Raw genomic sequence first — 24,587 nt, 5'->3', positions numbered from 1 at the left:
TTCTCCATATAGTACTTAATACACTTCGGGTACTATATAAATCCTAAACAACATAGGTTGACAGTATATGTACTTATTCTAATGTCAATCACAAAGATTTTCCAGGGAGCCTATTGTATCCTTAGCACAGTTTATGGGGGTTCATTTAAAAAAGAGTAAGACGAAAAGCCTAATTAAATAAAAACAATCTTAGCTGCTTTGCAAAGTAGCCAATTATTTTCAGTACTTGAATAGGCTTTGAAACCTGGGTTGCATTCATAATTGACTGATACTGCATCTAGGAGGCTAGTTCAAGTAATTAAAACAATGTAAGAAAGCAGCTGGCTTATAATAAATAATAAAAAAAAAAAAAAAAAAAAGCCTCAAACTGGAAAAGGAGAGGCCTTGATCTTGTTACCGAAAAAGCTTAACTGTATAACACATTTTAAATGGAACTGTACATTTTCCAGTTTCTGAAAATCCAAATATCCAAACAAGGGTTTTAATCAAAAGCTTTGTGGGAAGGTTATGCTTCAGTCAAACTGTTCCTTATTGTTAATAAACAAGCATATTGCTTGGTTAATGGGGCATGTTGCAAAAAAAAAAAAAAAAAAAAAGTACATGCATCTCAGCAGCAAGTATGTTTACATATAAATTCATGTCATGGTAGAAAGTAGGTATAGTGAAAGGAAGGTGGATAAGGAGGGAATCGAACACGGGAAACAACTGGAGATGGGGTCATGAAGACGCATAGAGAGGTTCTGAGATAAATGGATAAAAGAACCTCAAGACAGTAGAGCAGAGAGAGCAGGGGCAAAATGTTAGACAAGGGAAGATATGTTTGGGGGGGAGGTAGAGTCACATGGGTCTTTGAATGGTGAGGACAAGAAATTTAAATTTGTTGTGGTAGAGAGAGGAGAATCAGTGGAGAGATTCAAAGGGGACGATGTCAGATTGCTAGGCTAGGAAGATGATTTTTGCAGCTGTTTTGGATGGCCTGAAGAGGACAGACACCAAGACATACTAACAACAGAAAAACCGGTTTCAATAAAATAAGACCCAACCTGGGCCTCCACTTATCTCTCAGAGAAGACTTTTATATAAGGCCATGTTCAGCTAACTCACTATTCCTCCCCTACAAACATATCCATGCACCCTCCCTCACCACACACACTTTTTCATTGAAACCAAAGTCTTCAGGAATATCAAATATCATGAAACAAAGTAAGATGATATAGTCAGTAAATGGCACGATTCATACAGAACGACACCCAGATTAATATCCCTCTTCCTTTCCATTTATAACATTTGGAAGGTGACATGTGCAGCTACATTGAAATCTTTCCTTTGTGCTATCTGGTGCAGTTAGCTCTTCACTGCCTACAGTAGTCTGAATTACTCACACAGCTTCATGCAGCCTGATGGCCTGATTTACTGTGATTGGCTATATTTGCATGAGCAGCAAGGTACTAACAGCAGATTTCAATGACGTACATAATAATTCCTGTGGGCTTCCATTTATACCCATGTTAATCTAAACACAACAAAACAGGTGCTTTCATTTTATGTATCACTTTTGCTGCACATGCACAATCACACATCTTTGAAATGACTGTTAGCACAGGAGCCTGGGATCCAAGACAATGGGGTTTCTAATTCTGATACTGATGGTAATTCACTGTGCAAACTTGTGCAAGTAATTGTCTGCATCTCAGTTCAACCACCTATAAAATGGGGAAATTACTACTTACATCACATGTTACAGAGTAATATCCAGAAGAAATTAGTTGATATTTTTTAATTGCTAGCAATTAACTCCTTCAGGCTTCTAAGTACGTCTTGTCAACTGTATTCTTTGCGGAGGGACTATTTGAAATAAAGGGCCATAATGCAGCTTCAAGCACATTGTCATTACTTAAATAATATGGTTTATGTGATGCTTTGAGATCCTCAGATAGAAAACTATTGTATGTATTTACATTTGCTATAATATTTCTTACAGGCTGTGTTTACCAATGTTAAACTGAAATACTGCCCATGTAAATATAATGCAGCTGACAAGTTGCTGGACTGTAAGATTATACTATGTAATTCCAGCATGCTTGGCAGGTCAACTTTCCCAAAGAAACTTTATGTTACTAATGAATGAATCTGCACATAAAAATGATTAAGAATGTTTAAGAATAATTTATCCCTTAAGTATTGGCATTTTGCTAATCAAACATGTTGTGCCACAAACTTTCTTTCACATAATAAATTTTAATTTACAAGGGCATGGCAACAATCCTAATGAAGATTAATTACTGCAGTCCCTTCTATAAAGCCCAGTGCAGCTTCCTTCTAACTTCTTGTCAGAAAGCTACAGCACGTAGCAGTGGTAATGAAAATATATTGTGTTGTGTTATTCTCTTTACTGGCCATCACACTGATGTAAATCAAAACTGTTCTAAAACTAGATTTATAAAAATAATTGAGGAAAAAGAGAAGATTAATCTACTTGTATTTCATTACAAGTGAAATGGCACTGAAACCAAAAGACAGGATAAGTCTGTCTTAGAGTAGAATTACTATAGTCTGGAACGAGAAAAAAATAAAATGGAGAACACAGAATAAAACAAGCTGTTAAACATTTCTCTCTGTTATACTGGAAGTATTACAGTGGATTTGGTGGTGGAAATAGCCCAGAGCAGCCGATTGTGCTCTAACGTCTATTTTGACTGTGCCCACAATCTCTACTTTCTTAATACCTGAACCAACTCACTTTCATACTTCTTAGGCTACTTGTTCTGCTTGCTGCCATGTGTGCTGCTGTTCATTTGGTTTATTAAGTACTTTATGTGCAATTAAATTCACTCTATGTTTCTTAAGGACCCAGCCTTTTTGTGTTTTTCCTTTTGTATTTGTATTTAGTAGTTCCTTCAAATAGCCTGGGTAGGGTGGTTATAGCCCCCAAGTACTTGCTTTAATTTAAAAAAATTAATCTCCAAATTCTCCAGAGGCTTGCATTCTTTGCATGAACAACTTACTCATTCTACCTTTAATTCTTCTTTTCTTGCATTAGTAGGTTTTCCCTCACTTTATGCATTATTAAAATGTTTTACAATGTTATCCACTAATGGCCCTACATGAAGGCAGCGTTTAGTAGCCATGAGAGTACTGAAATGGGAATTGGAACACCTGGGTTTTACTCCCGAAAGTTTTCCTTTGGTATCATACTGGGTAAGTCACAACCTCCATTCCAGTTTCCTCATGAGTGTTGAAAATATTAATTCATTCATGTTTGTAGAGAGTGTTGAATTCCTCCGAAAGACGATACCATACAATGAATTTTAAGACTTACAGTGTTAGCACCATTATTTTCAAAGGCCTATGAAAATAAAACTTGAAATAAGTATTTAAAATGAAGATTGATAGGATACTACATACTGTCCATGTTTCCATTCATCACTGTGAATTATATTATCCCTTTCTTGAGTATTGGCTGTTTTCCTACCCAGCATGAACTACAAATGTCAATAACTTTACTGCACATTGTGTTTCAAAATTTTCCATGAAATAGATCCATCCTACCTCTGACATTCAAACACATTTACTCCCTAACCGCTCAGTCTGACACCATCCTTCAAATCTTGGTCTCATCTCCATTTTGTCTACGTGACTCTCCACAGTTGGGAATTATTTTTCAACTGTGCTGTACCATCTGTCTCAAATGCACCTTGTATCTTCCTTTGAGACACCAAGTCAGTTAATATTTTAATCTTACTATAAAACCGTATGTTCTCCTTTCACATAAAGCTGATTCCGATATTGTGTGGCTCTCTCTTTTTACGTACGCTTTCACAGTTTCACAGGGTTAAGGCCAGAATGATCATTATGATCATCTAGTCTGACCTTCTTGAGAACAAAGGATATAGAATTCCACTAAAATATTCCTTCATCAAGCCATATCTTTGGGTTAAGCAAGATCCTATCTTTTAGAAATTCAAACTTGGTTTAATCTAATGGAAAGAATCTACCATATCCCCAGCTAGAGATTGTTCCAATGATTAATTACCTTCACTGTTAAACAAAACAAAACAAACTCACACCTTATTTCTAGTCTTAATTTGTCTTGCTTCAGATTCTAACCACTGGATCTTTTTGTACCTTTACTAAATTACATAGCTTTCTACTAATAGAAATCACCTCCCCAATTTCTAAATCATAATTAAGTCACTTATTAACCTTCTCTTGGATAGATTTAATGCACTGATAATTAGTTTCTCACTACAAGGCACATTTCCCAGACCTTACAAATCAGTGTAACACAGAAGAGACACAAATCTAGGTCTCCAGCATCCCAACTGAGTGCCCACCAGACTATTGGCTATTTTGGGATGAGTGCCTCTCTCTCTTTGGGAAAAATGTCAAAGGCTCCCTGTTTTGTTATGTGGAAGGGCAATTCTTTTGAAATCTCAAAAATTTTCATGGGATGGGAAAACTGTTTCCCACCCAGCTCTACTTCTCAGGCCTAACTCCTCTTCTAAACTTGTCTCCAAGTCTAACCTCTCCACTTTTCTTTTCAGACTCAATTCCCATACTACCTCATCCAAAGCCTGCCTCTCTACCCAGTCCAGAGTACACTCTTCTTCATCCTGCTTTTCTGTCCTGGTTCCTGACCTTGCACTTTCCTCTTTTCCTCATATGACACTTCTTCCCCCCACCTCATTCCCCACACATTTGATCTCTGTTACAGTACAGATCAACTGCAGAATATTGCATTCCCAAGAAACCTGTAACAGATGTTTTAAACAAGCTATTGGTGTATATTTTTAGTCTGAGGGCAGGTCTACACTGTCAGCAAAATTCAGCGGCAATCAACGGGAGTTCTGCAAGCTACTCAGAATAGCTTGCGTAACTCCTGTCGACTTCGTAACTTCCCTTTAGCGCGCCATCTCCACTGCGCTGCGCCAACTGGGAAATGCATCTCTGACTGGGCTATATACACACTGTACACAGAGACTCGGCTATGTAGACACTGACGGCGGCAAATTTCACCACCGTCAGATCAATTTTTCTAGATCGACTGAGCAGCAGTAAAGACATGCTCAATCGATCCGGAAGTTGATCTAATAAAATCATCTCCCCAAAAAGTGTAGCACTGTGTTGATGGGAAAGTATTTCCCATCAGCATAGCATAGTGGAGACGGCACGCTAAAGGGAAGTTACAAAGTTGACGGGAGTATACAAGCTACTCTGTGTAGCTTGCAAAACTCCCGTCAACAGTCGCTGAATTTTGCCGGCAGTGTAGACCAGGCCTATGTCCAATGCAGCACTGTGATCTTCTAGTCTGACTACCTGCATAACACAGGCCATAGGATTGCTCCAAAATAATTCCTGTTTGAACTAGATTATATCTTTTAGAAAAATATTCAATTTTGTTCTAAAAATTAAATGCTATGATTGCTGCTAATAATCAACATGTATTCACTGCATAGCATGAAAGGATGTTTTTAAAGACGCTCTTGGTTCATCCTTTACTTACAATGACTTTTAGTTATTGTACATTATTTAAAACTTATATTTAAATATTATTTAAATTAAGTCTCTCTGAACCAATATAAATTTATGCAGTCTCTCTCCATATATAAATTTCTGTAGGCAATAGGAACAGACCCTTTCTGATACTATTGTTTTTTTTTAAAGTCAGCTCACAAAATTGTATTCTATAACGAATCATTCAGCTGTTACAACAAAAAATTAATATTCGAAAATGAATTGTGTCATGATAAGAGTTTATGAGAACAACTATTGGGCCTGATATTGAAATGTATCCCAATATGAAGACTGAAAAAAAATTATATATAAAGCTGACAAATGTACATTACATTACATAGATATGTACACAGATTTAAAATTTAATTTTTGTATTTATAATTACAAAAAAGATGTCAAAACATCTGAACATTTTTGACTCATCTCAAATAAGAGTGAAGGGGAAAACCTCCACATTTGCAATTATTTGCAAATATTTCAGATTTTTCTCCCTCATGGTGGTTTAGCACCATTAGCAAAGCAAGAAAAAAAAAAAATCACAAATGTACACAATACAAACAAGAGGACCATCTCAACCCAATAAAATAAATATTATGTCATTTGCCCAAGAGGTAGGGAAGTTGTATTTACCACTTTTACTGATGAGGAAAGAGACACAAGAGTAGGCAGCAAGCATTCCTGTACTCCCTAGACTGCAAAAAGGCCATGCATGACTGTGTAAAGCAGCACATCAGGATTCTTGTGCTCTGCCCCACATACCTCAAAATGATTTTTAAAGAGCTTTTCTGACCATAGCCATAAGTTCTTTCCTTCATAATGTCACAGGATGTTGCTTGAGCAACATGTTTTAGACAGAACAGCATGGCTTGAAGACAAGTCAGATCATAAGAAAAGATATTGTAGAATAATCAAGAACAGTACAAAACCTAGTGGGTCAATAGAATCATCAGTATCCTGATTTAATGTGTTAAAGGAGGAGGAAGAAATAGCAACTTCGCTTGTCACTGACACAGCAAACAGAGCTATACATAAAAGCAGCACTAAATTGAGGCCTATTTGAGCATGGCTAACGATTTTACAGCAAGTATAATTTATTCATTCCATTTCCCCTTCTCCCAATTCCAAGATCTATTCCATTTTGACCTACGTAAGCTAACATAAAGATGACCAGTCCTACATATTAAAGATTAACAGAATGTAATGATAAGTCCAATCACAACTTTGCTCTAGCTCACATTTTTATTTAAAAAGGTTGAGGGATTAGAAATATTAGAAATTCAATTTGACTGTGCAATGAATATTTAGGATATCCAGCTGCTTCTTTTCAGCCCTATTCAACACACTGCAAATTTTACACTTCATTAATAATTCATATTAAAATAGCCTTAAACCAAATATGATGAATGTTGTTAGATATACAGAAATGAATGGTATATTACATGCTTAAAGTCATTAATTACTCATCTGGTAGAGGTGCAGTTAGATAGTTAGAAGGATATTTTATTCAAAAGCAAATTTAAGTAGCGTGTTGTACAACTCCCCTCGGTGAAGAAAATGTTGAGGGGAAAAGGAAAGATTAATAACTTTTTTGAATTTTCAAAACCATGGATAAATTATCTATCTTTGAAGGTATTGTGGGATGAAGCCTTACGTTTCAAATGGTTGCTTCGAATATTAGCCCTTTTAGCTGCATAGTTTTCCTTTAAAGCAAGCAGGAGTTGCTTTAGCCTAATATATTTCTATTTTATTCCAGCACTTCGGGCTTAAGTCTCAAAATTTCAAAAGTATAACGGCAAAATACAGTCACATTTTCTAATTTCAAAGTCAGGTTCTTGCCATGAGCAACTGCCTGGTTATATATGATTTTATATAAAATCATTAGATAAATGTTTCAAAGCACCAGAAGTGACTCACCATGTAATTAAATTAACTTTCCCAGATGATGTACTGAGCATTGTTGTTGCCATAATGGACCTTCCTCCTTTGCCCTTCCCCTCTGTTACTGACACCAAGGTTTCTTCATTGCTCTCTTTCGCTAATCACTTTATCTTAACCCAGTGAACCCTCCCTTCCCCAATCCCCATGACTCCCTTTACCCCTTCTCCCACAGGTTACTTCTCCTCACAAGGCAAGCATCTCTCCACACCCTCAAAATCCATCACCCAACCAGCCTCTTCAGCTACCACCCATATGTCCCTCCAGCCTCGACTTATTGTATAGTTCAACAACAGTTGCTTCCCCAAGTCCCTCTATTCAAATTCCACTCTTGACTTGCCCCCTCCATCCAGCTTCTGCCTTCTCCACTTCATTGAAACTGCCCTCACCAATTCCTCTTAATGACATTTTCAGAACCAACTCCCTCCAATGCCACCCCTGACGGGTTAGTTGCTTTGATACTGTCCATCCATACACTCCTTGAAATCTTATTCTTCCTTGGATTTTATGGCTCTATCTTCCTCAGGTTCTATTTCTACCTCTCAGCATCTCCTTAGTGGGTGGTCCCCATCCTCTTCTCCCCTCCTACTCTTTATGGAATACCACAGGGCTCCATCAATGGCTCATTTCTCTCTTTTACGCACACAGTGGGTGATTTTTCCATCACCTGGCTTCAACTCCCATCACTGACTCTTAATTCTACCTGTTCACTTCTGATCTGTCTCCCTCAGGCTAATCCTTAATCTTGATTTCTCTTTCTGGATGCCTCACAACCAGCTAAAACTTAAACATAGCAGAATTGAACTCTATCATAGGAACACAAGAACAGGCACACTGGGTCAGACCAATGGTCCATCTAACCCAGTATCCAGTCTTCCGACAGTGGCCAGTGCCAGGTGCTTCAGAAGGAATTAACAGAACAGCACAATTATTGAGTGATTCATCCCCTATCATCCAGTTCCAGCTTCTGGCAGTCAAAGGTTTAGAGCCATCCAGATCATGGTGTTCGGTCCCTGAACCATCTTGGCCAATAGCCATTGATGGACCTATCCTCCGTGAACTCATCTAATTCTCTTTTGAATTCTGCTATACTTCTGGCCTTCACAACATCCAACGAGTTCCACAGGTTGACTGTGCGTTGTGTGAAGAAGTCTTCCCTCCCAAGCCTTTCCAACTCCCCTCTTTCTCTTTCATTGACAGCATGATCACTCCCACATCCAGGTCCATGATATGGGGCTGGGGCGGGGGGATCAGACTTTTTTCAGACGCTCTTGCCCCCTCACATCATAGTAGGGTTCAAATGCTGCTGCTTCTTCCTCCCAAGTATCCCTAAGGTCACCTTTAGCTATATTATTTAACCCTGTAGTGTCGGTTTGTCTTTGTTAACATCTATTCAGCTCAAATGACTGGGGAAAACTTTGGAAAATTATTATTACATTATTTATTTATATTTTGTAAAGACTCAGCACTCCTGCCTTTGCAGTGACAGCTGAGAAAGCTTGCACTCCACTTCTCTAAGCTTTTAGTAAACACAAAGATGAGAAGACTTTCATGATATTTCTACAGTGAAAGGAAAAAAAATCTGGCCGTATTCATAAAATCATAAAGAAGCAAAAAACGGATACAAACATTTTTAAACCCATTTGCAGGTACTTTTAGCATCATTATTAAATCAATGAAAAGTCTGGCCAACAAATGGGTCTTATATTGTGCCCTGAAGCATGCCAGATTCTGACTCTGATGGAATCCCATAACAGCAGATTTCTGAGGCATGTCCTGCTGCTAGCCACGGAAAGTTTAAACCCCAGAACTGACAGCAAAAAACAGCCCAGCAGATCACAATTCCCATGGCACGAAACTGACAACATGACAAGTTCACACAGAAAACCTTTTACTAAAGTTAGCAAAACTGAGCTAGTCAACTTTGCAGTGACAAAAATAAAGCTATCCCTCTCCTTAATTTTAAAGGTCTGTTGATTTTTCATGGCAAAAATAAATGTGAATATTAGGAATTGGCAGCTTTTCTCAGTTCATGACTTCCTTTTGCATATGAAAGCCAGAGAGTAACAAGTGAATTTATATTGTACAAATTCCTCTGGAAGGGACACGGATACAGGAATTAAATAAATATAAGAATTTAAATTTGACTTGCTACTTCACTTTCAAATATGTAATTTGAACTAATCATATTTTTACTAACTTGTTAAGAACTTTAGCTATGTATTATCATATATAAGAAAGGAACATAAAAGTTACGTGATGTCAGGGTACAAATCAAATTTACTTAAAATTTAAAATAAGACTTTTACAGACTAATCAACTTTCAAGCATAACTGAATTCCAAAAATCAGATTAAAAGCATTTTTCAAAATAACTGACGTTTTGCAAGCCTCAATGCAAAGTTATAATAAACAGCAAGAAAACAATTTTCACTACTTTAAAACAATCTATGAATAAATTGGCACTCAACCAAGGTACATTTTCAATTTATTTATGTATTTAAACTGCAGCTGCTTACACAGTGAAGTTAGTTAACAATTAAAAAAATATTTTTCTAGCATAAAAAATGCTCTTTATCATGCTGCATTATTTTAACGTTCTTTGCAGTAGTGTTGTAGCCATGTTGGCCCCAGGATATGAGACACACAACCAAGGTGAAGCAATATTGGATAAAAGATATTACCTCACTATTGCCTAACCTACGTTGCCTCACCCCTTATTTTAAAGTCATTGCTTAGGCAATATATTTACATTACATTTTGAGAATGAAAAATAATTGCTTGTGATAAAATTAGCTTAATATATGGCTCGTTGTCAGCTGTCCACCTTAATGCATAGTGCAGAGAATCCAAATGTTAAAATACATGTATTGATTCTATTCTCTCCATATCAGCTCCAAGGGTTGCTTCTTTACCCCAACTTTTATTATGATTCATTGCTTTGTAGTACCTGTGACATGCCACAGGCACCAAACATTTCAAGAAACATTCACTGACTTAAATCAAATCTGTCCATTTAGGGAGAACAAAAACTGCAACATGGAAAAATAAAAAGGAATAAACCATACTCAGGAGGACCAATTTACCATCTATGATTCTATTGGTGAAAGGAACACTGCCATCTTGAATTTAGCTAATTTAAAAAAAAAATGAAAAAGTTTCAATTATCATGTAACCCCCATCTATTTCCCAGTTTTAAACTGCTTTTTCCATCTTGTTGTGTAAAAAGAATCACATAAGGGCAAATGACCAAGGCCCCAATCCAGCAAAGATTCAGCCATGTGCTTAACTTTAAGTACAAGAAGTCATGTTGAATTCAGTGGATCAGATCCTCAGCTGTTGATGCCAATGGAACTATGTTGATTTATGTCAGCTGAGGATCTGGCCCATTAGATTTACACTATTTATATGCTTCTCTATTTGCATAACAGATTACATGGAGGGATGGGGGGGGGGGGGGGAAGGGGGGGTGAAGTGCTGTCAGGTACACAAAGTAAAGAATATAAAACAACAGAGGAAAATGATTTCTCTAATCTCTTCCATGGTCATTTTAGTGCTTCAGAATGAAGAGTGATTTTTAAATTGACCGTGTCAAAATGCTCTAAAAATATACTTGTACAATAGACCATGACACTGCCGTTATCATCTAAAGGATAAAGCAAAATTTTAACTAGTGACGTACAATAGAAAATTGTTAACTTAGAATTATTCTAAGTCTTGCTTAAACCAAGAAATCCACACATGAAAATAAGTTGAAATGTGTTCTTTGCTTATTGCCTTTTTCCTACAGTAAGTTTGCAAAACACAAAACAATAACCAACCAACCATCCATTCATCAGTGGTCATTAGGTGATACCTATGGTAACTAGATATTTAAGAGGAGTTTAAGAACAAGAGTTTCATCACACTACCTGCTTCAGCTCTAAGCAATAAACCTGTAGCAGATGTATTCGTCCAGTATAGCCAGATGTATGGGTTTCTACTAATACATTAAAGGCAAACTGCAAATCATCTTAACAAAACTCCTACAACACATGCTAAGTGCCCCAACAATCAGGTTAAGAGGAGGGAGAGATCATTATTAGTATAAAATCACTCCCCTATCTCCAACATGGGCCAATCCAAGCTATTTGGGATGTTTAGCACATATTGGAGGAAGTTTGTTAAATGGTTAGTTATTTTTTGTGGGTCTCCTTTAATGTTTTCTGCCAATTCTCAGAAGGCTACAGTTTCTTCCTGGTTTTACCCTCTGGCGTGATCCAGCAATGTGCCACCTCCTACTCAGTGCTAATTTACTGTAGCTCAGAAAAAGGTGTAAGCTTTCTTCCTCCCCCGACTTATGCCTGGCCAGTTCTATGGGCCTATATGTTGGTGGGGAAGGGGGAAAGTCATGCTACTAGCCTGTTTATAGGGATCCAGAGCCAAGATCTGGGTAGCTCTAACACAGCCTTAACACTACACCCCTCTTTCCCTACCTTGAAGCCACACTAGCACTAGTGACAATCTAACCTAGGTAATTTTAGCTGATTCAGACTTGAAGGGCAAAAAGTACTTATAAAACTGATAACTACAAGTTCCTGTTGAGTTAAAGGGATCAAAACAAACATCTATCTTCCAGTCTAATGCGCCAAGTGCCACTGTCATGATTTCAGAATGTATCAGAGCCTAGAACAAAGCGCCTCCTCTGTTTACCAAAGAAACACAGGGAGTGAAATCCTGGCCCCACTTAAATCAATGGTAAAACCCACAATGAATTAAATGGGGCCAAGATTTCACCCAGGATCTTTCGGCAATGCTACAGTATGTGTACTGAAGAAATGCACTAAGCTGACATAACACACGGTGGGTCCCCCCTTCTCCCTCCTTCCCATCCTGCACCATTATCTCTCAATATAAAAAGGATATTTTAAAAATACTTCAGGGAACTATTTTAAATTTACTATATTTTTAATCCATGATAAATTCCATAGCACATGTGTTCCTACTCAAATTCGACTTCATTTGTACTGCTAAAGATTCTGAGTAACACTGAATCTCTCTGTTCATCTTAAATGAATTTATTAAATATATTCACAATACACTTTATGACTTTACTATGACTTTAATGTTTTCTTTGACATTGATTCATAATGCTAACTCTAACATGGCTAAATAAGTGAGGATGCTAAAGCTAAACTCCTAAGAGCTAATTTGTGTTCAGCAACTTCTCAGCCAAAAACGGTAAAAGGGGAAGCCTTAGGAGCATTTAAAAACCCTTTTAAATATGTTCCTGTTGAAACATCTAAACAAAGCAGCTTAAAAGTAGAAACATCTCCACATGCATGTGAGCAATGACCTGTGGCAAAACAAGAAATATATATCGCACCCAGCTATATTTCTTTTGATGAAAGCTGAGCTAAGGCATCTTACAGATACCCACAAATATCTTTGCACTTTTTTCCTGGGAAGAGAAGGGAAAATAGAAAATAATGGCTTCAGTATTTCATGTTAGAAAACATACCCATAGTTGTCTTCAATATCCAGACTAGCCTCTTGGTCAGAGCCTCTGTATTTATCAGGATCTGGAAGGGTGCTTGGGTCAAATTCCTCTTCACTTCCACTATAATCCAGAAAGGCCTCAGCTTCCTCTTCAGCCTGAAAGAGAGAGAAGAGTTATAGACAAACAGACAACTCCAGATTTTCTGCTCCCCCAGTACTAAAAGTGCTCCAAGGAAACGCCACCATCTTCAAATTCATGTATCAAAACCATTGCCCTTGCCTTCAGGGAGAACTGATTCTTTTCATTCCCCATCACTGATGTCTTCTCACTGCTAGTAAGGATCAATGAACAAAGGAGATATTTAAAAATAAAACCAGAGAATTTCTGTTCAAATATTACATTTTCAAGTAATTCTGTTTAAATCTACCAAATCCAGAAAAGGTTTTGGCAACAACTTAAAAACAGCCAGCTGAGAGCAGATGCATGACAAGAGTTTTAAAGCTACTGAATGTATTTCTGAGAGAGTGTAAAAAGACATGGGGATGTGCACAGCTTAATCGGTTTTGTAGCGTGTGTTTTAAAAAACAGACTGATTTAAAACTCAGTCAGTTATAAGCCATGACATGCCAAAGAGTGAATGCAATTTAAGGCTCTAAAACTTTTCAAGGGAGTTTTGATAGGCCATGATGGATGGTAAATGTTCCTTCAGCCTACCCTCTACTCACCTTGCCCACCTTAAGCCTACATCCTCCCCTTCCCTGACTCAACATCTCTCAGAGTCCTGTGCAGAGCCTGGGAAAGTTTGGCAGTGTGAGAAGGGTTCCTTAGAGGTGCTGGGTCCATGGAAGGAATATACTCAGGCTTACTGCCATTGTCAATTTTACTAGTCTATCTGCGTACACACACAGGGTGAGAAAGCAAACTGAAGGGAAGATGTGGCTGTACATGCACACATATCTAACCAAACAAAGCTTTGTAGAGACCTCTAGGTGATGTCAAGCAATATGAATCCTGGATTCATTCATTCTTGTACTGAACAGAAAACATGAAAGGTAAATACAGATAAACTACAATCAAAGACACTGCCATGTTTTTTTTTACATACCTATATAGCACTTGTATGAGAAGAATTCCCACAATAATATTCTTCTTTAAAATGGCCTTGACTTTACAATAATTTATAATAAAAAATATACATGCTTAACATTTAAGGATCCTTTTATTTCTTCTATTTTCCTCCTTTCACCCATCTCCAATCACTGCATTAGATATGTGAACACATCACCAGAGCAAAAATCCCTTTATGCTTTTCCCAGCAAAGTTTTCTTGAAGATCTTTGGATGCACAAAGACAGGAAGGCAATAGGAAGCAGCATGTGAATTAGTCACCACTGCAGGAGTCCCCTTAATGCTCCCCACACTGAAGCTCCCACAGTGTATTGAAAAGGTCATGGAGAGTGAGCAAGAGGAAAGGAAAAAGCAAGTTTCCTAAGAGAAGCAGCATGCTCAACATTAATGCATTGTGTTCTGGAGTATTTCAAAATACCAGTTAAGGGAAACTGTGTGGTTGGACTGTGCTGTATATAAACCACTAAAAGCAATGTCAGGCTCAGGCCTGGTGAACACCAAAAGTTAGATTGACCCAGCTACATCACTCAGGGAGTGAATGACATAGTTAAGCTGACCTAACTCCCAGTGTAGATAGTGCTATGTCGACGAAAAAATTACCTACGCTGATGGACGAACCCCTCCCATCGACGCAGGTAGTATTTACACTGAAGCACTACAGAGACGCAGCTGCTGTGTTGCCAATGTGTCGCTGTCATGTTTCAAGTGTAGACAAGCCCTCAGCAGCAGTGCAAACTACCTAACCATCAACTGAACAGAATGTTGATTACCAAGAACCTCAGATGCAACTTCACTGCAAAATTACAAAAATAAAAAATTGGGGAAGAGGGGTTTGGGAGTTAAACACTAGTTATCTCACAAAATTACTGTTCTTTAGCTCGTCAGTTGCAACAATATTTTAGAGTCTTTCAGTTAAACTCATTAGTACTACAACAGAAAAATAGTGTGGAGGTTACCTTTCTGATAATGAGTTTCTATGTCTAAACTAGATTCTATTCTAAACTAGATTACAGCACGTTTACATCTTTTTTTTTTTAAAGCTCTCATATTCTACCTGTTCTCTAGATACAACTGCTGTGTCTCATATTCACTAAGTAAATTATACTTGAAATAAACTAAGAAAACAATAGTTTTAGTTCATAGATTCCAATGCCAGAAGGACCAGTGTGATCCACTAGTCTGATCTCCTGTATAACACAGGAGGTCAGCTGTGGTACAGAATAAAAGGTTTTGTAATAAATATAGATGTATGAGTATATCACAGAATGGTTTGATCAAAAGGTTTTATTAGCACTCATTTGTGATGGTCTGTATATCTCACTTATTCAAGTAATGTAGATATCCTAAATTTATTCAATAAAACCTTTATATCATGTCTTGCTATCATGTATTCCATCGGTATTTGTTTACACACACACATATGAGAGGGAGACACATGCATAGTACGCATGTAGATCTAAGTTTGTGCTTTATGTCATTACATATTTATTTTCTAGACTGAAACTTGCAAAGAACTACTCAAGATAATATTTAAACTGGATGACAACTAAAAGCAATTGACAAAAACACTATATTTGTTTAATCAGAATTCATGAAATAATATTTGGTATTAATTGTATATAACCTGTTATATATATATATATTTAAATATTTGTAAATGCTGATATTATTATAAGTCTTCCACAAGGAAATAATAAAAGCTCCTTATTTTTCACTCCTGCTTCATAAGTTTCAGTCATATAGTCAGGAAGCAGAAACCATTGAATTGAATTGAATTGACTGAATTTTCATATAATCCACTATGATGAGTAATAAATACTGAGCAGCTGAAGCAAACAAGTCAAGCAACCCATAAAATAAATATGTCTCAAAACAAATTCAGCTAATGCTTACAAGTATTCAGCAAATACTTACAAATAAAAAGATACATTCACAAAATTCGGAGTGGTTCTTTCTAAGCTATTCACTAATCAGAAAACGGATTAAGTTCAGAAGAGAGAGATATTTTGACCAGCTCCAATATAAAAAGCACAAGGTAATTTTCAAGGTTCCATTAGCACAAATGAGAAAGTTTTAACCCAGAAGGAAGGGAAAGTTAGAGGTCTAGACTAGTGAGGGAAATAGGACCTAATAGAATCTGTGTCACTAAACTAATTCTTCAAGAGGGAAAAAATCATCATTTTTAACTCTGGTCCATGGGCTGGTCTCCTAATTTACATAAAAAAGCAAGCTACTCTCAAATCCACAGAGAATTTCCACTGAAGTCAGTGAGAATTATTTGCACGAAGATTTAAAGACAGAATATGCACCTGGCTCTGCAAACACTTATGCACAGGAGTAGTCACACTGAGTTAAATGGGACTGATCTCAAAGTAAATTTAGTCATCATATGCACCTTTGGTGAATCAGGGCCTATAAATTTAGGTTCAATCCTATAAAGCATTTAAGCACATGTTTAAACGTGTGAGTAATCTCCTTTAGTCACTAATACTCTTTCTACCCTTTGCTGATTTGGCTATCTGCAAATGTAGTTACTCAATTTGCATTGCAATGTGGTACATATATGCGTAAATTAGTTGCAGGATTGAAAACTAAATTATTTGAAAATCTGGCCCCTAAAATGTCATCATTAGGCTTCAGAATCAAAGTGTCACGGAGATGAATGGGATAGGTCATGTCTTCTAGAGCTGTTGAGGTAGGCTAAGACAGAAGGACATCAGCTCACTTTAAGAAGGTATTTTGTAACCCTTTGGGCTAGCAACAACATTATTTTTGTAAACAAAAGCCTGTGCCCTGGGGAATACAAACATGTGATGGAGCTAGATAGATAACTCAAGCAGGCAAGTCTTTGCTTCCAGATAAGGAGTTTGATAGCCCTGTTTCAGAAAATACACAGAGTGTGAAAATCTATTAAAGAAATGATGTTCATTGAATGGCACTTCACCACCATGTCTGACAAATAAGATCAAAGCCAAATGTTTGAATAAAGGCAACCTTTGTCTTGTTATATGCTGGCTACAGCATTTTTAGCCAAGTGAGATAAAAAGGAAGGGCAGAAAACATACCATGAAAATTTGTGTACATGTAGAAAATATTTTATGAGTTAACTTTAGTTCTTATCTGATTACATTAAATTATCTTGACTTGCAATTTGTTTGTACAAACACTGTAAAGCCATTCACTGATTCCTGGAAAGGAAATTATTTCAGTACTGTCAATTCTGTCTATAGTCATTTATATAATGCATAATGGTACAGTTTTTCTGTTTGACTAAGGAAACTGAATACAAAAGTACTGTGTTTTGTTCAAGGGTTCTTGGTCTGAGTCTGCTAACAGTTATTCTCATGAAATATTCATGTGACTATATTAAAACACTGAATATCTCTTGAAATCGGTCACCATTAGCATTCATGAATGATGTACTTGGCTTCTAGTAGTAACTGATGAGGAATGCTTGTGATTTTAATATTAAACTATAATTTAAATATATATAAAATATAAATACTACCTGATGCAAATTGTATAATACTGTATAATATTGTATAATTAAACTATAAATTAAATATATATAAATTGTAAATACTACCTGATGCAAATATATAAATTGTAGACTACCTGATGCAAATGCCTAATTTTATGCAAACTCCTTAATATGCTTAATTAATGAATATGCAAATTACAAAAAAATAAATTTAAGAAACTTCTATTGTAGGGCTTTCTACTGCCACCCATCACTTTAATATCTGAGCATCTTCCACATAAAAAAATTGATAGCAATAAGTGAAGTCCTTAGTAGACTTCATGGAGTCTCTGGTATTTCTCCCTTTTTTGGGTAAAACCTCTGGCTTGGAGTAGAGTTTTATTTTTTAAATAATTTTTTTTTTTAATTAATTTCCCTTTTTTTTTTTTGGTTGGTTGGGATTTTTTGGGTAGAAGGGGATGTCAATGATGTGAGTGGCACTCTTATGGTGGAAAGGTCTTTTCAAAGAGGAAGGCTTCACAGCATTTCCTAAAGATGATCAGACTCTGGATTCACATGATCTCCTCTTGGAGTTTGTTTCATCACTGGATCCCCTTGAACACGAATGCTCAGTGTTTCAAAGATTCTAGTGCAAAAGTTTATGTCCCCCCCCATAAGAAGTTAAAAAAGGAGAGAATTGCAGGAAGTGGTAAAGGTTACAGGAAAGCAACAACAGCTGACTGCCAAGCAAATAAAAAGATTACTTAATTTACCAGAGGGAGAATGAATGTCCTGTTTGTAAGGAAAAGATGTCTACTTTATGCACCTTGATTATGATGGCTCCCTGACTTTACTAGACTATAAACTAAATCCATCTTTTAACTTTTGATTTTGCTGCTAAATATTGTGTAATATAATCTATTTTAAATAAAATATTTTTAAAATGCGAATAGTTAGACATTTACCACAACATTATAACAAAGACATTCTGGACACTGTTCTGTGAAAGATCAGTGTAAAACAATTACACAGCTAATTTAAATCCATTCACACTATAATAATGAGTACATCTTAATTAAATGAGAAAAAATAAGATTGCTAGTGGGGTAGGATTTGAAGCAAAATATAAATGGGATATCATGTAAAGATTAGTTAAGTAAAAGGGCTTATCATACCAGCTATAATATTCTTGATTTTAGAAAGAAACTTCTTCAAACACAGATCACCTGACAAAAATGTAAGCTGAAAATCCTGGTGTAATGAACCATGAGCACAAACATACAGATTACACAGTTACCCACAAGAAGTGAACTCAAGATCTTCAAGATTTACTCAGGATCTTTAAAACCACTGGCCTCTAACACTTGAGCTAATGGAGAACTCCCTTACCTACAGAAAGTAGGAGGCTGTTAGTCTCTCTCTGTTGGCTCCGCCCAGAAACACTATCACATACACTAAACCAGTGACAATTTATTAAAATCACTAACAACCAGTTAATCCTCAGCAATAAGATGAAGTCCAAACAATTTCTATCCTGAAATCATTCTGATGCTAGGCTGTCTGAGTTATATTTTGTTCATAACACAAAAAAATAAGCCACAAAAGAAAAGCCTTGTTTACTGTACTTCATAAGAAATGGGTGTAAGACAGCCAGAGATTGGTAAAATTATGGAAAAAGAAGAATCTCTCCTCTCTCACCTAATATCTAAAGGGCTATTAAAAACAGTAAAAAATCCCAAACATTTTTATTTATATTCTTCATATATATTTCTTGAAAATGTGTCTTTCTATTCCTCTGCCCCTCTTTCTCTCTTCACTTTCAGGTTCATAGCAGTCACGGCTGTCAGCCTATGTACAGAAAGTAATTCTCAAAAGTAGTCTCTGTGTTTAAACATATCAACACATCAGTCTTCTTCAGGGAATTCAACACATGCCCACTGGGACATTCTAGATACAAGAGAGTTTTCTTTGTATGACTTTGTGGAACTTTTGAATGACATTTCTACATTATGTGATCATTAAATTCTTAGAAAACGCTGATAAGACAGGAGACTGAATTTTTTTCATGTTACAATATTCAAAGACATAGATATGCTTATATGCTCTAGAATGATTGTGAAGAGGGAGAGCAATCCCTGTTTATTAACCTAAGTGAATTTCTCCAGAGTCGAAATTTGCCAATCCTAAAGCAATAGAGTAAAGATTATGAAATACAGAAAAAAAAATCAGACTGGAAACAACTTGAAAACCATAAGATTCTGGGAACAGAGTAAGTTCTGCTCTTATTTTTTTCTTGATACAACTAATAAGACATCAACACATTAAAAACAGAAGAGCATTTGGTATTTGTTGAATCCAGTGAAAAATGTCTTGCCCATAATATTGAGATTTTCTTCAGCATTGGTTAGGTCATGACACACATGTACTCTAAATATTAGGCCTCTATATTATACAGAGTGTCTCTTCAGAATGGCATATTTACAGGAAACAAGAATATGAATTCTATTAATTTCCCACTGCGAAATTTAGTTGAAATGTTATAGGTTCACGAGGTATGTGACAATAATAGAAAAACACCAAATTAAGAAGAACTGCTTCTTGTGCTTCTATAGTTCCTGTTCTGGTGTTTGCTTCGATTGCGAGAAACAGTCTGTCTAGTTTTACTCAGAAACCATTCCACAACTGCAATATGCTCTTAAGTCTCAATCCTGCAAACATGTACACAAGTAAGTAGGGCTATTGACTTGAATGAGAATATTAATGTAAAAGTTGCTTGTGTGCACATTTGCAGAATCATTATTATTATTTGTATTCCTGCAGCACCAAGGAGCCATAGTCGTGGACCAGGACACCACTGTGCTAGGTGCTGTACAAACACAGAACAAAAAGATGGTCCCTGTCCCAGAACACTTATAATTTAACATAAGAAAAGAGACAACAGATGGACACAGACAGACCAATGGGGGAGTACAAAGAAACACTGAGAATATTGGTCAGCCTGATAAGCTGTGGTCTCAGTGCACCAGCAGCCTAACCGTTGTAATTTTTTTTTTAAAAAGCATCATGGCAAAAGAAAGTTTTAAGGTGGATGTGACATTCCCCTCTGCAATCTGGACTGATATCACTGTGTCATCCCAATCCCTCATTCCCGGGCACTGTTTTGCACTTGCCCCTGCTGTGTGAACCGCCCACTCCTGGATCAGCCCATGTACAGCCGCCTGGAAGCAAGCAGTCCCTGATTTAGTGAATGAGCACATCTGGCCAGCCACTCATGGGATTATGCAATAGAATGACGATTGAGCAAACTTGCCCAGTCCTAGATTCAACTCTAGTAATTGCCGTTTTACAGAGTTCAGTGCTGCCCACTGGACTCTGCAAACTCATTGTTCGTCAATTTATCAAATAAATTGATACACAGCCACAAGGAGATGTCATGAGGCAGGCTGAGATTTTAGTTTGGACAGAAGCAGACAGGTCTGGAGTACAGCAGTAGATCTGTGACACATCAGCATACAGATGTTAGTTGAATTTGTGTTTGCAGATGAGATTACCCTGAGATAAGGTGCAGAGGGAGAAGAGAAGGGAACCAAGGACTGAGCCCTTTGATACCCACACTGAAAGTTGGAGGGGAACAAGGAGAATCCTCCAAAGGACAGCCTGAAGGAAGGGAGCCAGCAGAGGACAGAGCCATGGAAGCCAAGGGAGGACAATATTTCAAAGAACAAGAGCATAGCTGACTGTGTCAAAGGTGCTACCACAGGTCAAGGAGGATGAAGATGGAATACGGTTATTATGAGCTTTGGCTAGGAAGAGACCATTAGAGACTTTGGCGACAGCAGTTTTGTGGAGTATAAGGGGTGGAAGTCAGATTGAAGAGGTTCTAGGATGGAATTGGAGGAGAAAAACTCCAAACAGTGTATTCAATGAGCTTAGAGATAAAAGGGAGAAGGGAGATGGGGTGGTAGATGAGAAAAAGTGGGTTTTTTTGGGTTTTTTTTTTAAGATGGGAGCTAATAGACCAGGCTTTTATTGTGAGGGAGAAGAGCCAAAGAAGAGAAGAATAAGGGAAGGGATGAGATGGGAGTGAGGAAAAGGCCTGGAATGGGATGTGGTTACTGAGGCAAGTGGGGGGTTAGAGGAGGAGAGCAGACATGGGCGGAGGAACATGTTCTAGGAGATGAATGGGGGAGGGAAGGCAAGCCAAGGGGAAGATCACATCATACTTTGTCAATTTTCTCTTGGAAGAAATTGGCAAGATCTTGTGCTGAGAAGTGGGGGCAGGAGGAGGGGAGGGTTTGAGGAGTGAGTCAAAGGTGGTAAAATTGCAATTGGGTTTGCAGACATGAGATTCAATGAAGTTGGAGAAGTAAAGTTATTTAGCTAGGAAGATGGCAGAACTGAAAAAGGAGGGAAATATTCTGTAATCAACGACATCAGCCTGGTCATGGGATTTCTGCAAGAGACGTTCCACAGAGCAAAAGCAAGAGTGGAGGAAGCAGATGTTGAGGACATGAGGTGGGGATAGCGGTTGACAGGATAATCCTTCTTGTGGGAGAGAGGGGCAAAAGAGTCAAGGATGGAGGAGAGTGAAGCATGGACAATGGAAGAGAGAGTGGACAAAAAGACACGATGGATTGGAAGTCAAGGAAAGGCAAAGACCCAAAGCCCTGGGGGTGGGTGAAGGAGGAGAGGGCAATGAGGAAAGAGACCAGGTGATGGTCAGAAAGGGGGAACTCAGCAACAGAGAAATCAGAGAGAGAGAGAGAGAGAGAACAGTGATTGATGAAGACTAATGTCAAGTGAATGACCCTTTTGGTGAGTGGGAGAGTTGACTCAGGGCTGCAGCTGAGTGAAGAGATGCAGGCAAGGAAAACGCACCTAAGAGGTCATCACATGAAAGCTGAAGTCACCAAGATTATGAGGAGAAGAAAGGAGAGACCCAGGAGCCGAAATCAGAAAGGAAGGCTGATGTGGAGGGGTTGAGTGGATGGTAATGAAAGCAATGTGGAAGGGCTGGGGAGAGCAATGTACTGTTGTTCAAAAGAGTCAAATGTACTATTGTTCAAAAGAGAAGAAGGTATGTGAAGGGAGAGAAAGGAAGGCTAGGAATGGAGGGAGAAGAAAAGCCTGACAGCTCCACGGACGCTATGAAGTAGAAAAAGGGTGTGGGGAGAGGCTAATGGACAAGATTACAAAACAAAACAAGAGAAGTAGAGTTTGAAAATTACTGTGAAGTTACATTTGCAGGTTTCCCTGCTAAGTACCTACAGTGCATTGCCCCATCCTGCGAGGGAGGGGGAAGAAGGCAGCCCTTATTTAGTAACTCAATCAGTTTTTGAAATCATTTGTTTCTCTGTTATGCTGTGTTCCATCAAGGATATGGTCTATAAACATAAAAGACTTTTAACTGGCTCGGGAAAGCTCTTTATTGTCGTCTTGTGTGGTATAAGACTAAACTGTTTTGATACCTAGGATGGCAATGGAAATCAAAACTCTTTTTCTGTCAAAAACAATTATTTGGATTATGTTTTTTATGTAAAAGCACCTATATGCTGGTCACATCTGGACGATTGACTAAGGACATCAAACCCTAGTCTTCCATACGTCATTATTTGGATTACTGCCAGAATAATTCCAAAGACATTTCCAATCATGGAATAAGGAATCAGTTGTCATTATTTCAAATACAATGTTACAGATTATAAATTACGTTTCAAATATCAATGTTACAGTAGAGACCCTGGTCCTGGTCTGAATGTTTAATCAACATAATTTATTTTAATTCTGGAGTCTGCATTTTCTCCTATAAAATTTGCAACAAATCAGAAAAGATGGTTACTCACCTTGTAACTGCCCATTCCATTGTAGGTGTGTGCACGCTTTCATGCATGGTTACCAGAACGTTTTTCCCTTCAGCAGTACCCGTAAGGCCGGCTCCAGTGCCCCCTGGATCCCACACCCATGCAGAGGTATATGAGGCACTGCTGGCCCTACACCCCCTCAGTTCCTTCTTCCAGTCAACTCCAACAGCGTGGGGTGGGGGTGTGTGTCATAGAATGGACATGAACAACACATCTCGAAGAACAACAGTTACAAGGTGAATAACTGTCTTTTCTTCTTCGAGTGCTTGCTCATGTCGATTCCATTGTAGGTGACTTGGAAGCAGTAAATTTTGGAGGTGGGCCGGAGTTACAGATGAGCTGCCTGCAGCACCGCTCTGCTGACGCTGCCGTCATCCAGTGCCTGCTGGACAATGGCATAATGGGCCATGAAGGTGTGCATTGATGACCAGGCGGCAGCCCTACAGATATCCTGCACCGGCACCTGCACCAGAAAGGCCACCGAAGATGCTTGAGCTCTGGTAGAGTGGGCTGTGACTATCCCCGGAAGGGGTACTCCCGCCTTCCTACTAACTACTAACTAAGAACCAAAACAGCGAACAATTAACAGATTACTGAAGGGTTTGTAAAGCACTTGCAGTGCAAGCAGAGCAGTTCCAGCAACTGTCTAGGGTGGAAAGAAGGAACTGAGGAGGTGTAGGGCTGGCAATGCCTCATATACCACGGCATATGCGCGAGACTCCAGGGAGCGCCGGAGCTGGCCCTATGGGTACTGCTGAGGGGGAAAAAGTGCCAGTAACCATGCACAGAAGTGTGCACACAGCTACAATGGAAGTGACATGAGCAAGCACTCGAAGAAGAATAAAACCATACTGTAGGTACTGAGGCCATCTCTACAAATCATAGTGCCATCTATGAAATCTGAATTTTCATCTATAACCACCATGTTATTTCCTAGTTGCTCATTCATTTTCCTGTTTATTACAGGAAAAAGCCTTAGACTTTATAAATAATGTACCATGTTCATAACAAAGAACAGGACGCAAAGATTAGCTTCGTACCTATCCTTCATGAAAATAGGGAAACAAGGCTTTTCTGAAATCCTAGAGAGTTACATTTTGGTAAACTATCAATGAGTGACCAAACTTAAGTATGCTTGAGACCATTATTAACACTGCACATTCACATTACTACACCTTTAACTTTCAGTTGCCGCGCAAATGAAATGTTATC

At 37.9% G+C, this 24,587-nt stretch overlaps 1 protein-coding gene across 3 annotated transcripts in view; it reads right to left on the bottom strand.

The window, feature by feature from the left end:
* DDX10 (DEAD-box helicase 10) overlaps nt 1-24,587 on the bottom strand; it is a 349,421-nt gene that overhangs the window by 5,707 nt on the left and 319,127 nt on the right. Inside the window, exon 17 of one of the 3 annotated variants that reach the window (XM_067562816.1) lies at nt 12,949-13,082. In XM_067562816.1, the coding sequence (XP_067418917.1) occupies nt 12,949-13,082 (134 nt within the window). Of the gene's footprint in view, nt 1-12,948; nt 13,083-13,117; nt 13,259-14,710; nt 14,805-24,587 lie in introns of those variants that run through there. The other 2 variants (XM_067562820.1, XM_067562818.1) reach the window with 2 other exon arrangements.

This window comes from Emydura macquarii, unplaced genomic scaffold (genome assembly GCF_026122565.2).
Source record: "Emydura macquarii macquarii isolate MOO-44397 ecotype Brisbane River unplaced genomic scaffold, CSIRO-AGI_Emac_v2 contig_2473, whole genome shotgun sequence".
NCBI classification, from domain to species: Eukaryota; Metazoa; Chordata; order Testudines; family Chelidae; genus Emydura; species Emydura macquarii.
The sequence above is the reverse complement of the archived record's forward strand: the minus strand, read 5'-3'. Positions and strand labels throughout refer to the sequence as shown.